Here is a 15,761-nt window from a genome sequence, read left to right on the forward strand (position 1 = left end):
CGTAATTTCTTTATGATCTGGTCTGCATCTTCATACTTGTTGGCACTTCCTCAAGTGCCTTGAATCTATTAGTGAATTAAGGCGGTTTCTTAAATCTCAAATAGAAGTCAATCCCTCCGTTCTAGATTGGGGCGGGGTGGGGGGGGAGGCGCTTCTGATAAATTTTGAAGTTTAAATAAATAATAATAGATTCCCTCTTGTGTAACTCCTTGCTTTCTTTCCCTTACTCCACCCCACTTGCCCCCTTCGGTTACAGCAGACTCCTTAGCCCTGCTTTTTCCTTAAGGAGTTACAGCTAATTTTGAGACCTCTTATATCCTGGCTCTTCGCTTTGAAACCCTGCAGGACAATCCCAGGAGACTCCTGCAGTGTCAGAACATTGACATCAGCAGACCCCTCAAAGCCCTCGACGTCCCTCAGCCCAGTTCGCCTCAGCGAGTGCTCCTGGCCCTCCACCAGGCTCCTCCTCGTGTGCCCACCGTCCCCGCCAGACCTCTGCCGGCCAACCCTGCACTCAGGCAGGCCCAGGTACGCCTTCAGCTGCTGACTGGGTGCATGTAGTTCCAGTCCAGACTCTGCCACTTGCTAATGTCTGAACTTGGACCAGTTGCTTAACTTCTCGTTGCCTCTATGAAATGGAGCTAATTCAGCTCCTCAGACGGTTAACTGAGATAATCCGCGTAAGGCATTTAGCACAGTGCTTGGTGTGTAGTAAGGGTGCAGTGTATTTTAGATAATATAACTAATATTTTTATAGTCAGAATAGTGAGGGTGGCTGTGCAACCTATCGTCTGAACCAGGACACTTTTGAGAAGGGCAGGGGCACTATTAACAACTAGGCCTGGACAATAAAACAGAGACGGTCACTTTAGGAATAATAATGGGTATACTTTCTTACCATTTTTTCATTTTCGAAGTTATTTACAAAAACTTTACCACCCGTTGAGTTTCTCCACACCAGCCCCTGCACTGTATTGCACATTTTGCCTATATCATCTCATTTTTATGCTGTTTTTGGAGGTAACAGTTTCTGTTTGTTATGACCATGAACATGACATCATTTCACAACACGAAACTTAAGGGGTGGAGGGGATGAAAGCAATCAAATGAAAAGCGCAAAGACGTAATCACTGGTAATTTTTCCTTGCTTTCATTATTATATTTTCTCCTAGTAATTTTTGTGTATTTATATTATTTTTAATATAATTATTCTCTATCTACATTGCTTTGTATACTGCTTCTTTTGCCTTAAAATCATTCCCATTTACCATGGTATTAGAAATTCCTAAAAACATTATTTTAACAATAGTACTGTATGTGAATATAGAATAATTTTTTAAGTACTTGCCTATTAGTGGTTATGTTTGGATGTCTCTAATATTTGCTACTATAAATAGCTCTGTTACGAAGGCCGAGAAAGATAAATTCTGGACCATTTTAATTATTCCCTTAGGAGAGATTCCTAAAAGTTAAAATCTTGGGTTGAAAAATGGTATAACCATTTTAGGCCTCCCAATATATAAATATTTTTTCTGGACTGTTATATACATCTATGTTCTCACATTATTATAAAGCATCTGTCTCACCATGACTGTTAGTACTAAGAATTAACATTTCAAAACTTTTGAATTTGATACATGAAACAAAGATATCTTCTTTTTTTCTGTCTAATGGTTCTACCAATTACTGAAATGGGATGTTGAAGTTTCCAACTATAAATGTGTCTCCTTTTAGTCCATCAGTTTTTGTTTCATGTATTTTGAAGCTCTGTTGTTTGTGACACACGCAATAAGGATTGCTGTGTCTTCTTGGTGAATTGACCCTTTTATCCTTATGCAATGTCCATCTTTAGCTCTGGGAATTATCTTTGTTCTAAAATCTACTTTATCTCATATTCATCTATCTACTTCAGTTTTCTTTTGATTAGTGTTTGAAAGGTATGTTTTTTTCCACCTTTTCACTTTTAACTTACCTATGTCGTTTTATTTGAAATGAGTTTCTCAGAGATAACATATAGTTGGGTTGTATATTTTTTTCATTCATTCTGTCAGTCACTGTCTTTTAATAGATGTGTTTAGCCACTTACATTTAATGCAATTATTGATATGTTGGAATTTAAGTCTACCATTTTAATATTGTGTTTGTCCCCTCTGATTTTTGTTATATTGTGCTCCTCTTTCCTGAATTCCTATGGGTTTTTGTTAGTGCTGGTGAATCAATTTCATCAACTTCTAGTGCCATCTTCTCACTTTCCAGTGTTATATCAGACAATGCTCCACTCTATTCATAGGGTTTTCATGGAAGTTTTTTTGGAAGTGGGTAGCCAGGTCCTTCTTCCTAGTCTGTCTTAGTCTGGAACCTGTCCACCATGGGTGACTCTGCTGATATTTGAAATACCAGTGGCATAGCTTTCAGCATCATAGCAACACACAGCTGCCACAGTATAACACCTGACAGCCAGTTGGTGTGGTTCCCTGACTGGGAAACAAACCCAGGCCACAGCAGTGAGAGTGCCAAATCTTAAACATTAGACCACCAGGGCTGGCTTTTCTCTGGGTTGTTGAACATTCTTTAGTATTCCTTATTGATTTATCTATTGTGTTTTTGAGTGTCTGCCTTTGTATTGTTTTTTATATGGTTGCTCTGGGGCAAGGCTTCTCAATCTTGGCATTGTTGACATTTGGGGCTGGATAACTCTTTCTTATATGAGATTGTCCTGCATAAGAACATTTAGCAGCATCTTGGTTTCTACCAACTAGATGGCAGTAGCATGTGTGATCATGTCTCTAAATATTGCCAGATGTCCCTGGAGGACAAAAATCCCCTGATTGAAAACTGCTGCTCTAAAGATTACAATATATGTGCACAATTCATCACAGTCCACTAGTATCAATATTTTATCACTTCAAGTGGAATGTGAAAATTTTACCATCTTTTAGGTCCCTTTATGCTTCTCCCTTTATGATGTAGATGTCTTAAATGTTACCTTTATGTACATTGAGAACCACTTCAGATGTTGTAATTTTTGCTTTCAACCATCAAGCAAAATTTTTAAAATTTAAGAATAGCCTATTACATCTACTCAAATATTCACCCTTTCTGTTATCATTTCCTTTCTGTCTGAAAAGCTTCCTTTGGCTATTCTGTTAAAGCAGGTCTGCTGGTGACAAATTCTCTTAGTTTTCTTTCATCTGAAAATGTCTGTTTTACCTTTCTTCCTAAAGGATATTTTCACTGGATATAGAATTCTGGCTTGACTGTTTTCTTCTTTCAATGATTGAAAAATGTTCCACTTCCTCCTGGACTCCATAGCAATAAGAAATCACTGCCCACACTGGAAGTCCTGCCACAGTCTGTTCCAGGGTGTGGCCTGTTATTGCAAGGGAGGATGGAAGGCAGGGCTCTATCACCGCAAGGCAGTGATGCCCAGGGAGCAGGGGCAGGGGCGTGGCATTCTTCTGGTGTTCACCTGAGCTGGAGTGAGGTCAGGTGGGGTCAAATGTTTCTCTCTTACTAGTTGCCCTTGTCCCCATCTTTTGGCTAGAGATAAGAGGGTTATTCTTGGGCCTTTGTTTGTCTGGTGCCACTGGCATTTCCAGATTGGAGGCCTCTCCAGAGCCCAGACCAAGATATAGAAAAGACAAAAGTGAAAAAAAAAAAAAAAAACAAGAACTACTGGGTAATTCCTTGAATTCTGAGGTCCCTAGCCACTCTACTTACGTTTTCTCCAACTTTCAGAGGCTCTGTCAGTTGCTTTATGAATTGTCTGCAGATTTTTTTTTATGGTAATTTGCAGGAGAAATAGGGTGAAATGTGCTTATTTCCATCTTGTCCAGACCTCATTTCTTTTTGTATTTCTTTGATTACTGGTACACTTGAACTGCTTTTTATACATCTATTAACCAATGGTTTGCTGGTAAATTGGCAGTCAAGAAAAAGCCTTGATTTGTAGATGATTTCTCTGCTGTGACAACTCCCACCATGGCCAAGTGCAAGCCATTAACGTGATGTCACTGAACGAGGAACAGAGAATTGGCTGAGGTGAGCTAGTACCAGCCAGCTCCAGCGCACAGCTGCTATCAACTGTATATGTTCTGTGAATCATCTGTTCCTATTTGCCTATTTTTTTCTATTTGAGAGATGGAGTTTTTCTTCCTGGTTTGTAAGAGTTTATTTTCTTAATAGATTAAGAATATTTACTCTTTTCCGGTAATTTATTGTAAACGTTTTCCCTAAGTGGTCTTTTTACTCATGACATTTTTTGGTATAAAAGGAATTCCAGTTTTAAATATTAAATCTATTTATCTTTTCTTTTGTGAATTCTCCCATTCCTTTTGTGCTTGTAAAGTCCTCTCCTGTTTCAGTATCAGTTAAGATCCACCTATAATTCCTTCTGTTTATTTGGTTAGCTGCTGACAGTTCCATCTTTTACATATGTTTTCTAACCTGCCTTGGATTTACATTGCTGGAAGGTGGTGGGCATGTCCTAAATTTTTCTTGGCTATGAACTTATTTGAGAATCTGATGAAAGCTACGAACCCTCAGAAAATGCACCAGTACTCAGTAATTTGCATGCAAATTTCAGATGTGCACAGAGCCTGTAAGCCCCTTCCCCATGGGTTTCTTTACACTGAGGCTCTTTCTGTCTCCCTCTAAACAACTTGCCTGGGTACCATGTCAAACTGGGACTGTCTCTGACAGACCAAGTGATCTGAGGAAAGCCATTTCTATTTGCTGGTATCTTTTTTCCTACCAGCCGTGAATGCCTATAGAAGTGACTGCTTCAAGATTTCCTTTAAAGCAGGCCCCAAAAAGGCCTTCATTCTGTTTTATGAAACTAAGGAAATGTTACCCTTTAAACATTAGTAACTGAAAAATCCACATTTCTCACTCCAGGCTGGTGTCTGTCTGGAGCTTTTCCGAGACATATGATATGGATTAAGCTCGCACTTTCTCTCACATCACACATAGGGAACTGGAATGAATTCCATGCAGGTGTGGCAAATATGTGGCGGTGGCTCTTGTTTAGCAGCACAGATCGAGTCCACTGACATCCTGTGCTGTTGAGTCCCCTGCCCTGTCCCACACAGCGTGACAAACACACAAACTTACCATCTCAACCTCCCAGAAGGAAAACACTATTGTAAACACAACGATATTGGTCAACCTCGCATCTAAAAGGTAAGTTAGTTCTTTACCGAACATGTTTGGTCTTTCCCTGAAACTTTGATTTTTAAAATCCAAGGACAGTTCCCTCAACTCCTCCTCTCGTCCACAGTGTGCTTTCCAATGCACCATTTCCTTCACGGTAAAATGACCCTCAGAATTCAAGCTTCTTGACCCAACTCCTCAGCTTTGATCAAGGAAACAAACTTTAATTTCCTTTTCATCTCGTCAGCTATTTTAGAGGAAAATAATTCAGTGTATGCATCTAGCTGGTAGCTGACTGCTGCCAAGCTCTCCTGAACCACAACCTGAGCATGAAAGGCAAAGTGGGGGCTAAGAAAAGGATGGTAAAGGGATGAAAAGAGTAAGAGGCCACAGGCGTGTGTGATCACCTACAATTGTGCACACAGGCAGGGAGCGTTGTAGAATGTCTTCGCTGTGCCTGGCGTTGAATCTGCCCTAACTTGTATATTAGGTTTGCAGTCCACGCAGAACATGCACTTCAGCGGGAGGTCAGCTAGATGAGCACACGTCTGCGTATTATAAGCCACTTCAGAAGCACCAGGGGAGTTCTTCTGCACCTACTGCTGCTGGGTAGAGAGTTCATCTCAGACTCTGGAAGGAAAAGAAAAACAGGGGAAGTTACAGGAGTGGCTACACATGAATCCCAGAAGGCTTTGAGAGACTCGTGATGGTCAATCTTAATACATTTTATGTTGTTTTCCTCTGATTACAAAAGTGTTAAAAATCATCTAACTCTGTACCCAAAAAAGTCAATTTTACTATATGATTTTTTTTAAAGAGTAATATGTATTAAGAGGAGAAAATACAAGTGCATTCCAAGCATGTGTCTTGAGCAGAATTCTGAAAGAACCTTCTTGGGAAGAAGTGACTTCAGGCGGCAGGGTTGACCTCAGACACCAAGGCATGGGGAGGGGGAGAGATGGGATGGATGTTCAAAAGCTGTGCATAATAGAGGGAAGGGATCACTTTCCTTGACTTCAGATGAACTGACTTGACTTTCAGGAGGGAAGGGGGCCCCCAAAACACCAAGGACTCTAGGAGGAGTAACATCTGACACCAAGTTTACATTTTCCTTTTCTGATGCTGGTTCCCTTACGACATCCTCAAACCTTCAGGGAATTGTGCTAACCACCACTGCTTAGTGTCAGTCTCAAGCTGGCTAGAGAATGAAGGAGAAGCTGCAATCACACCAGGGGCAAATGTCCAGGGAGAACAGCATCCTACAGAGTCAGGCCTGAGATGCTAAGAGAAAACCAGACAGCAGGAGAAGGAGTTCAGGGTGGGAGGAAACACAGATACCACCCAGGGATCCTGAGAAAGGTTTGAGCAAAGACGGACTATCCTACCGTCACACAAGAGGGGGTCTCGAGTTACTAAATTTGAATGTGAAAATAAGTGTGACTCAAAGACTAGAAAATATGAGGACACTCAGGTGATATTCTTAACTGCTGAATACCAGTGTGCATAACTTTATTCCTGGATGAGAAAAAGGACAAACTCTCTAGAGAGTTTCATTAGATTTCTAGGACATATCCAACTGAAATCCTTTACACAGTTTATTTTGATTAATTGGCTTAATTAATTCATTTAAAGTTTAAATTATGTTCAATGTCACACTTAAGAAATAGATTGCTCACAGAAAATTATGTCTAGAGAAGACTGTGGTAAGAAATAGCAGATCAAAGCATAATTTTCTGCTGTGGAACTGAAATGTGTCATGATTCTAAGGGAGTATATCATAGATGTACTTCATAGATGGGATATTCTTCTAAAAAGTAAAAACCTTATGACAGTGTCACTCACTTAGCATTCATCTATTTTTTTAAGGTTTGCCCCATAAAATGGCATTTGAACTATACATGCTGATCTGTGGTCATATTTGGTTTGGGGTTGTTTTTATTTTTCTAAGCCCTTAGTTTCCTGGAAAATGTTAGGAAATGGTTTTCCTCCGTGCAGTCTTATCAGTGAAATATAATGAACAAACTGGCTAAGATTGTTTTTCCAGCCAGATTAGCTTTCTTAGTAAGATAGTAAGATAATAGGAAGCAAAAAAGGACAACTGATCCGTCTCTTAGATTGATTCTTGCTGAATCAAAGTCCTTTCCTGAAACAACTGATAGGCCCAGGAGAATATTTGCCACCCCTGTTTCTGTCACTACTTGTCTGCACTGCACAAATTCCAGCAAAACAGCAATGTCAGGATTAATTTCTATTTTTATTCCTATAACCAAGTAGTGTATAAATGAATTTCTGTGTTTGAGTGTGTTACTAATTTTTTGGTATAAGTAGCTCCTAGTTCTTTTTTGAATTGTTATAAAATAGCAGTCATTTACTGAGCACCAATTATGTGGATGGCACTACTGAGTTAAGCACTGTAGAGGCATTTCTAACCCTCTCAAGGAGCCTGGGAGGCAGATACTGCCATTAGCCCCATTCTACAGAGAGGAAAACAAGGTACAATGAGGCCAAATAGCTTGTCTAGTAAGGCCCCCAGAGGTGGAGAGCCGGGGCTCAAACCCTCGTTCTCTACCTGCAATCTTTAAATGGATGCACATACAGATGGGTGGCTGGATGGGTGTATGGGTGGATGGATGGGAAGAAGAAACTGCAATGAAGACGGTTATGGTTAGCATATTTTAGACTAGGCACTCACTGCCTCAGCAATCTTTATTCCTTTTCCCTGCATTTGCCACAGAGATACAAGGTGAGAAGGGGAAGGAGACGGAACCTTCTGGCATCATGCAGAGCCTCAGTCTGTCACAAGAGAGTCTTGCATTTCTCTTTTCTTTTGCTTGTAACACTATCTTGCTCCAGTCATTCTTGTCTTAATTGGTCTTTCTTGGAACCAGCCCTTGCTCAGAACCATAGCAATAGTTGAACTGCATTTCAAATATCTGTAGCATCTTAAATGAGGAAGGCTGTATGCATTTTCTGTAGAGGTGGAGATTCAGTTCCATGTTTCTGACAGACAGGACATTTCTCCTAATCAACACCTTATCTGTGTCTATAGAACATACAACGCACCATATTTTGTAAAACAAGACTGGCCAAACTTGTACAGTCTCTTCTGACTGAGACAAGACTGTAGAAAAATCAAATTTGCTTAAGTAGCCGCAGAGGGAGGGGGGGTCTATTTCAAGGAGGTCCAAGCCCCCTCCCTCCCCAACCCCCATAAAGAGTGATGAACACTTTACACAGGCTGCTGTTGGTCAGCAACAGCTACTCATCCTTAAATCCTTTGTCAAGATAGAAATGTGAGCAAAACAAGTAATGTAGACCATGCTTTCAGAACAATCAGGTGACGGCCGGTTCGCTCTGAGGTTAAGCCACAACTTTCAAAGTTGTCTTCAACGGAATGAATTCAGCATTTGAACGAATGAGGACTGTACACCCACGTGGGTGTCTGATATTTGACCCAGCACTCACAGAGTCTGGAAATCTGATGATTTAGGTCCCTGCTCATCAGAAATGCCAATATGTAATGAGAAAAGGAAATCCATTTGTCAAGATGTTCTCCCAAGGAAGTGAGATGAAATACGAGAAAACTGATCTTTATAAAAGCCTTCATTACTGCAGGTAAACCAAAAGCTAATAACTGAGGAAAAGTGCTGGAAGGCATCCTTGCGTGCCTGCTCTCTGCTTTCCAGATTTCACCTTTTTGCCCAGATGTTCGCCAGGAGCCCTGCTCCCACGAGTCTCCTCGCTCACCTCCTGCCTTGGCCTGGGGTTACCTTGATACCTGTTCTACCTCATGCCAGAAGGCACAGACTGGGTTATTCATCTCCAGGCACACTAAGTCCAGTTCCTTGAGCACAGTAGACATGTAGGAAACAAGCTGAATTGATGTGAATTTTAAACAGTAAAAAATACGCCTTGTCACAGTATCCGTTATTCCCTTATGGGCCATCACACTCAATGAGTCATGGGTTAATAAAAATTGGAGGTACTTCCTCCTGTAAATCTAAAATGTTGCTACCAAGATCGTGGACTCCTGCTAACCTCTCTGTGCCACCTGCCCAGTACTTCTAGAAACTTTAACTTAAATATCTTTGGTTTCCTATCATACACTAATTATTCATGTGACAAACCCATCTGACGGCTTTAAAAGTGTCTGTTCCATGTGGCAGCTTCCATATCTCCCTAGAGAGAGAACTTCAGAGGGAAGTCATTCAAGTGATTACAGGGTTCAAAGGGGTGTTTGCGTTCTATTCATTTCTATTACTGTAAACACACAAGTTGTACGTGAAAAAATGGATGCCTGATATTTTCCCTTTCTATCTAGTAATAGGTAATGTATGCCTATAATTTAAAATTCCAACAGTTATATAAAGGGTTATTCAGAAAACAGTCTCCCTCCCACCTCTGTCACCAGGCTCCCTTCCCAGAAGCAATCATTGTTATTAGGCTTTTTTTGTAAAATACAATTTGGAATATAGTGAAAAGTCTCCATTCCACCTGTCTCTCTCTGCAGACTGAGAGATTATGGAAAGTCTGGAAATTTTCGAATGCTCAAAATTGGAGAGAAAAGTACAATGAAACTTCATCTGCCCATCACCCATCTCCAGCAACTGTCAGCTTGCTGTCACTCTTGTTTCATCTTAGATCCTTATTTGGAATTCAAATGACAGCACACTGTGGACCTTTTCCCACTTTGGCTATTCCATATCAGTTATATGCAGATCCACCCCAATCTTTTCTCTGGCTGCAAAGTCTTTTATTGTAGAGCCATACCGTAAATTATTTAACCTGTGCCTTCCTGATGGCCATATGGGTTATTTCCAATCCTTTGCTCCTTCAAACAGGCATATTCTTGCCCAGGTACCTTGGGCCCATGTGTGAGGATGTCAGTATGGTAACTTCCTGGGAGCACAATTGCTGTTCAAAGACCATAAATATTTAGACATTTGATAGATTAGGCAGAACCTCCTGTAAAGGAGTTGTCCTGATTTGTATTCCCCAAGCCTTCACCAACACAATGTTCAGAAATTTTCTTCTCTTTGCCAATATAATAGGTGAAAAGAAAATGGTATCTACAGTTTTCTTCCTATAAATGAGGTGGAGCATCTTTTCACAGATTTAAGATCATTTGTTTTTTCCTTTTTCATAAACTGCCTTTTCATGTCCTTTGCCATTTTTGATCGTCATGTTTAGAAAGGCCCGCTTACTCAAAGATTACACACATATTTTCCCATTTCTTACACTTTCATGATCTTTTCTCATATTTAAATATTTGATCCATCTGCTATTTATTTTAGTGTATAAAATGAAGTAGGAATCCAACTTTATTTTCTAGATGATCACTTAGGTAATCCTCAAAACCGTTTATTGTATTTGTGTCCTTATTTGTCCATTACCGGCCTGTGTTTTCTTTATTAGATTTATCTGGTTCCTTCTTGACTCCAGCCCACCCCCAAATAACCAACTTGAGGTTTCATATGACTTGCCTTTTTCTACCGTTCACAGAGTTACTTTCCTCGCCTCTCCACAAATGTGAGATGATACTTGCTCGTTGGACTCAGTGATAGTTAAATGAAAATATCTGACTTTATGAGAATGTCTGTGTGTAATAAGTCATTGCTAAATGATAGTTACTAATTTTTCTATTTTTCTAATTTATTATTTTCTGCTACTATCTTACCATTTCCCCTTTTCCTTTTTCCTTAGGTTTATTTTGTTTTTCTAATTTCTTAGATCCTTACTTCATTTTTATTCAAACTTTATTTATGCTATATTAATATAAGCAGTAAGTCTAGGAATTTCCCTCTAAACACTGCGTTACCCATGCTCACTGGCTCTCACTTGTAGTGTTTTTAATATTTATATTTTAAAAATAGTTTGTGTTTTCTCTTTTGGCCCAAATATTGAAAATCTTTTTATTTTTATTTTTTGTTACTTTTAAAATACTTAAAATATAGAAAAGTAAAAATAATCTAAAATTCACCCACATTTATACTACCATTGTTCTCTATGTTTTTCTCTGTATACACCTATTTAGATTTCAGATATATAATATTCACACATTCTTTTTAAAAAAATAAGAAACAACAAAACAAAGTCACTATGACTAGCTCAGCCCCCCCTACAGATACAAGCACTATCATAAGTTTAGTTTACTTTTTATAGAAACTTTCAAATATTTTTACATAAATATGTACCCATGAACAATATATAGCATTCTGTTTTTAAGTTTACATAAATGGTATCAAACTATACTTAAGCATCACACAATGTGTACTCATACTTAACTATATTTTACATTTATTTTTTTCTTTCTGTAAGTTCTCTTTGGCTGCTCTTCAAATATGCTAACTTGTCTTTTATTTCTTTAAGCATGGTAAGAAAATTGTTCCAAAAATCCGAAATCTAAAGTTGTTGGGTATGTTGCTGCTGAGGTTTCCATTGTGTCTCACTGGCGATTCCTTGCTTCTTTGTGAGCTTGGTTATTCTTTTGCTGTGAGCTGCTCATTTTCTTGGAAAACTATCTGGGAGCTCTTTGGCGTGTAGGATGAAGGTGTGTGCCTCCAGAGAGGATGTACTTTGCCTCTACCAGGTGCCCGGGAGCAGGACCAGCTTTAGACCCTGTACATGGCTTGGGACTTATTGAGCCACCCAGCTGATGTGATTGCAGCTTCAGGTCCTCAAGGGCAATTTGTGGTTACAGGTTTATTTTCCACCTTGGTCTGCCCAGCACCACTGGAACTCTCCATGTAGTCTCCTAGGGTTAGGGAGTAGCATACATTTACTTCTAGAACATTCTTACCTGAGGTATAGTCCTTTCCAGAGCCCAGCTTTACTGGGGAGAGGTCAGGAAGAGAATGCTCCCCTATTAAACCTGGGCTGGTGTTGACCTTTGACTCCTGTATCCCTCGAGGTGAAAGTGTCACAGTCAAAACCCAGGTTTCCCTAATTTGGCAAATGGCTGCTGCTTCAGTCTCCTACTTAACTCTCCAGGCTTCTCCCTTCACTTCACTGTTGGCTTGATAACATCTCACTATCTTGTAGCTCACTGATTTTAGAAAAAAATTTAAATATATTTTATCCAATAATTTTAGGGGTTTAAAGAGAGGGTAGGTCAAAAAAAACCCAGCGTGCCATATTACTAGAAATGGAAGACCCACCTCCCACCTTTGGTTAGTTCTATAGTGTCTATATTATTACGGTTTATAACAGTTACATTCTGTTCTATAGCCATAATTCCCACAATTTTGTTAACCTTAATTTTGTTAACATTGAAAGGATTCGATGCTCATTGATGATCGTTTTGTCACCAATCCATTCTTCTCCTGGCTGGCTGAAGTCCACTCCATTGTAATTCCTTCCAGAAGAGCTCTTGAAAAGTATATTCCCTGAATGTTTGCGTGTTCAAAGACATTTAGCTGTTGCTTTAATTTTTCGACTGCAGTGTGGGTATAAAATCAACGAATCACACTTTCTTTCCCTGAAACTCCTCTACGTGTGCTTCCTCTCTCTGCTCTGGACAACTCAGAAGCTGGCCTCTTCCTTTGTTCCTTGAGAGTGACCTGATTCTGTACTCTTGAAGTCCAGTAGCTTTCATAGGTTATTCCCTAACACTGAAGAGTCTCCATCTGATGTTCCTTCTCCCCAGGGAAACGGCGTGCCCTTTAATCCACGGATTTGACCCTATTTCGGAAAAGTTGTTACAAATTAAATCTGGGTATTTTTTCTATCTTTTCAGTTTGCTCCGTGACGCCGTTTAGGTGTACGTTGTATCCCTTTTGTCTGTGGTCTTTCCGGTCACTTACTGCCTGACCCCTTGAACTGGTCCTCGTCTCTGTCAGGCAGGAGCCCACAGCCCTGTGTGGAGCACCGTCCTGGTCCTTGGTTTTCATCGTCGTGTTTTTTCTTCCCCTTTTCTCTTGAGTTTCGCCAGCTCCCTTTTAGTTTCCTCATGTATACATTTTGCAGGGTAGGCTCTTAGTGAGCCTTTTGTTTATGAGGGTCCCTTCCTTCCTCTTTCTTTTTTTGTTTAGTGTGTCTAAACTCCCCTTTAAAGAGGAAGAGATCTTGCTGGAAAACCAGGAGCTGGACAGTCAAGAGAAAAGCAAGGCCAGTGCACAGGACCAGCTCCCCGCGGTCCACTCGCCTCTCGGGGGACCATGGCACAGAGGGCTTTGAGTGATGTCGGTGAACTGGCCTTCCCTGCTCTCAGCACAGACCCTGCCCCAGGCTCGCACAGAGGGCTGGGCCCGTCTGCGCTGCTTCTCTTTCAGCCTGACACATCATGGTATCTGCTCACTCCCCACTCCTGCCCCAGGCAAGGGTGACTGGTTTTCCCCTCTGTCCTCTGCCAGGTTGGCCACGGCAGGCATCCTTCCTCATAGTCTTTCCTTACCCTAGCCTGCTGGACACTTTGGGTCCCTTTCGTACAAATTCGTTTGGGGTTATAGGTTTTCCTCAAAGATGGAGTTTTGCTCATTTTTGTACAGTTTCTTTACTGTTTTCAGGTAGTTTCAGAAATAAGGGGCCAGGGTCATCTTACGGATAGGCGTAGGAATGTTCTTTTGCAAGAGCAGATTTTTAAGACTCCTGTTTTTTCTGAATAAAGAATAAAAAGAAATTGAGGCCTTTCCCTGAGAACCAGTTGTCCTTGGTGTTATCTCTAAGTGTATATTCCTCACAGGGCCTGAGACAGGCCAAGGATGGATAGTGAGTGCTGTTTATGCTGCCCCTGGCACTGTGTGAGCTTGTCGGGAGTTCTGTGGCATCTCTGGCATTTTCCTGTGATAATATCTGGTGTTTCTGCAGAGATCTCCCTGGATAAGCAGGATGCATTTACTCTGGCTTATCATGCACAAGTAGATAACAGTTGAGAATTCTTTGTGATGATGGTTAAGGCAAAGGCTATATTTGGATTGAAAACTTTGTTCCCAACCCTCAAAAAATTTGAAATATGTAGCTATTGCTAGAACATGAGCAGAAAATGGAGAAATGGGACAACCCTGACTAATAGCATATCTCAATTTTTCTCCAATATCTAGAAGTTGAAAAGGGAGAGAAATGGGGTTCTGAATTCCTTATTTTCTTGTTTAAAATGAAAATATGTCTAAAGGAATATTTATTGGGTGTGAACAATGTGGCTTGGAGTCATTTCTCAGGTCCCTTCAGGTGACTCTTTGTGGCCAGGCTGGACCAGACTGGACTTCTCTGGGCAAGCCCAGGTTCAGGTTTTGCAAAGGCAGCATGAGAAGCAATGCCTAAGAAGGAGTGTGGAAATCCCACCCCTTCCTCCAGGGTCAGAGCAGGTGCAGCTTCCCAGAAGTTTCCCTATCTCCGTACGCCTGACATCTGAGAAGTGTGGATGCACCATGTGTCACCAACTCCATGTGCCACTGGGCTATTTTGTCCCAGTTAGGCCTGGTGGGAAGCTGGCACCTTATCCTGGCAGCATCTGTGTGACCTGTTTCATGTTTCCATCAAACCATCTCCTGGCATGGCAGGAGGAAGCAGAATGATACCTTTGCTGATCCCTGGGTTTGAAGTCAGAACTTTCAATCAACATCTCGACTGTTTGGGCTTTTATCACTATGGTGACCATATAATTTATCCTGGAAACCAGGACACATCTAAGAGAGTGGGATTAATAATTAAACAGGGCTGTAAACATCAATTGGGAATGTCCCAGGCAAACCAGAATAAATGGCCAACCTAATTATCTCCTAAGTTTCCGTGATAAATCCAAATATATTGTGATTCATTGTAACATATACCTCTTTTTCTCCAGCATTGCAATAAAAACCTGACGTTATCTTTATTGTCAAGACTAGCTACTTATTCATACTTAGCAGCAAAACTAGTATCATTTAGTGATGAATTATTTAATCTTCAAAGCCTTTCAATTTTACAGGCCCATGCATTCATTTTTACATTACACATTAATATCTTGCTCATAGTTTTCCACCACCTTATAGGACATGCAGCTTGATTTATTGCCATAGTTTATTACCCAAAATTTGTTGGTAGGGTTACGGTACTTTTAAATGGTACACTCACTCCATCAATAGTAGCCGCAGTAGAGCAGTGGCAGCTAACACTGACTCAGTGGACACTGGGAGCCAGGCTCTGTGCTCACAGTGGTTAACTTAGGTAAAGAGATTTACAAGTAATATCTCAATCCTCACATCAACCCCATGAAGAAGGCACTATTATCATCTCCTCTCTACAACATAAAGCAGTCAAATAACAAGCGCAAACTCGCAGGGCTGGCAAGAGCGGGGCCTGGTTGAGTTACGCAAACGGCCTGACTTCAGGGCTCACACTCAGGCACATTCGATGGCCTTTAATCCTAGTTAAGGAAATTGTTCTATTTTATATTTTACAGCCGGTCAATGTTTCCTTAAGTGAGAACTGATGTAGAATGTCACTTTTAAGCCTGTCCCTGTTCAGTGGCTCTTTCCTATTCCAATTTGCCCATCGTTCCAACTTGGCATGTTTTCCATACAGCTGTGGTTTACAGACTTCTCGGGTAGCTTCCTTTGCTTTACAAAGATATGTTAGATGGTGATTATGTTGCTGCATTCTTTCAACTGAGCCCCGATTGCTGAGGAAGTGTA

The 15,761-nt window shown here is 40.6% G+C and overlaps 2 protein-coding genes across 16 annotated transcripts in view; one reads left to right on the plus strand and one right to left on the minus strand.

The window, feature by feature from the left end:
- ADAM12 (ADAM metallopeptidase domain 12) overlaps positions 1 to 15,761 on the plus strand; it is a 335,212-nt gene that overhangs the window by 310,043 nt on the left and 9,408 nt on the right. For both annotated transcript variants that reach the window (XM_008525946.2, XM_070567901.1), the window contains one exon: positions 346 to 528. In XM_008525946.2, the coding sequence (XP_008524168.2) occupies positions 346 to 528 (183 nt within the window). The remainder of the gene's footprint in view (positions 1 to 345; positions 529 to 15,761) is intronic.
- FANK1 (fibronectin type III and ankyrin repeat domains 1) overlaps positions 4,227 to 15,761 on the minus strand; it is a 112,746-nt gene continuing 101,211 nt past the window's right edge. For 4 of the 14 annotated variants that reach the window (XM_070568896.1, XM_008525969.2, XM_070569453.1 and 1 more), the window contains exon 14: positions 4,265 to 5,781. Coding sequence is in view for 3 of the 14 variants with exons in the window: in XM_008525977.2 (XP_008524199.1) it covers positions 5,780 to 5,781 (2 nt within the window). In the remaining 11 variants the exon portion in view is untranslated. Of the gene's footprint in view, positions 5,782 to 15,761 lie in introns of all 14 variants that reach the window. The other 10 variants (XR_011525104.1, XR_011525093.1, XM_070569004.1 and 7 more) reach the window with 7 other exon arrangements.

This window comes from Equus przewalskii, chromosome 1 (genome assembly GCF_037783145.1).
Source record: "Equus przewalskii isolate Varuska chromosome 1, EquPr2, whole genome shotgun sequence".
NCBI classification, from domain to species: domain Eukaryota; kingdom Metazoa; phylum Chordata; class Mammalia; order Perissodactyla; family Equidae; genus Equus; species Equus przewalskii.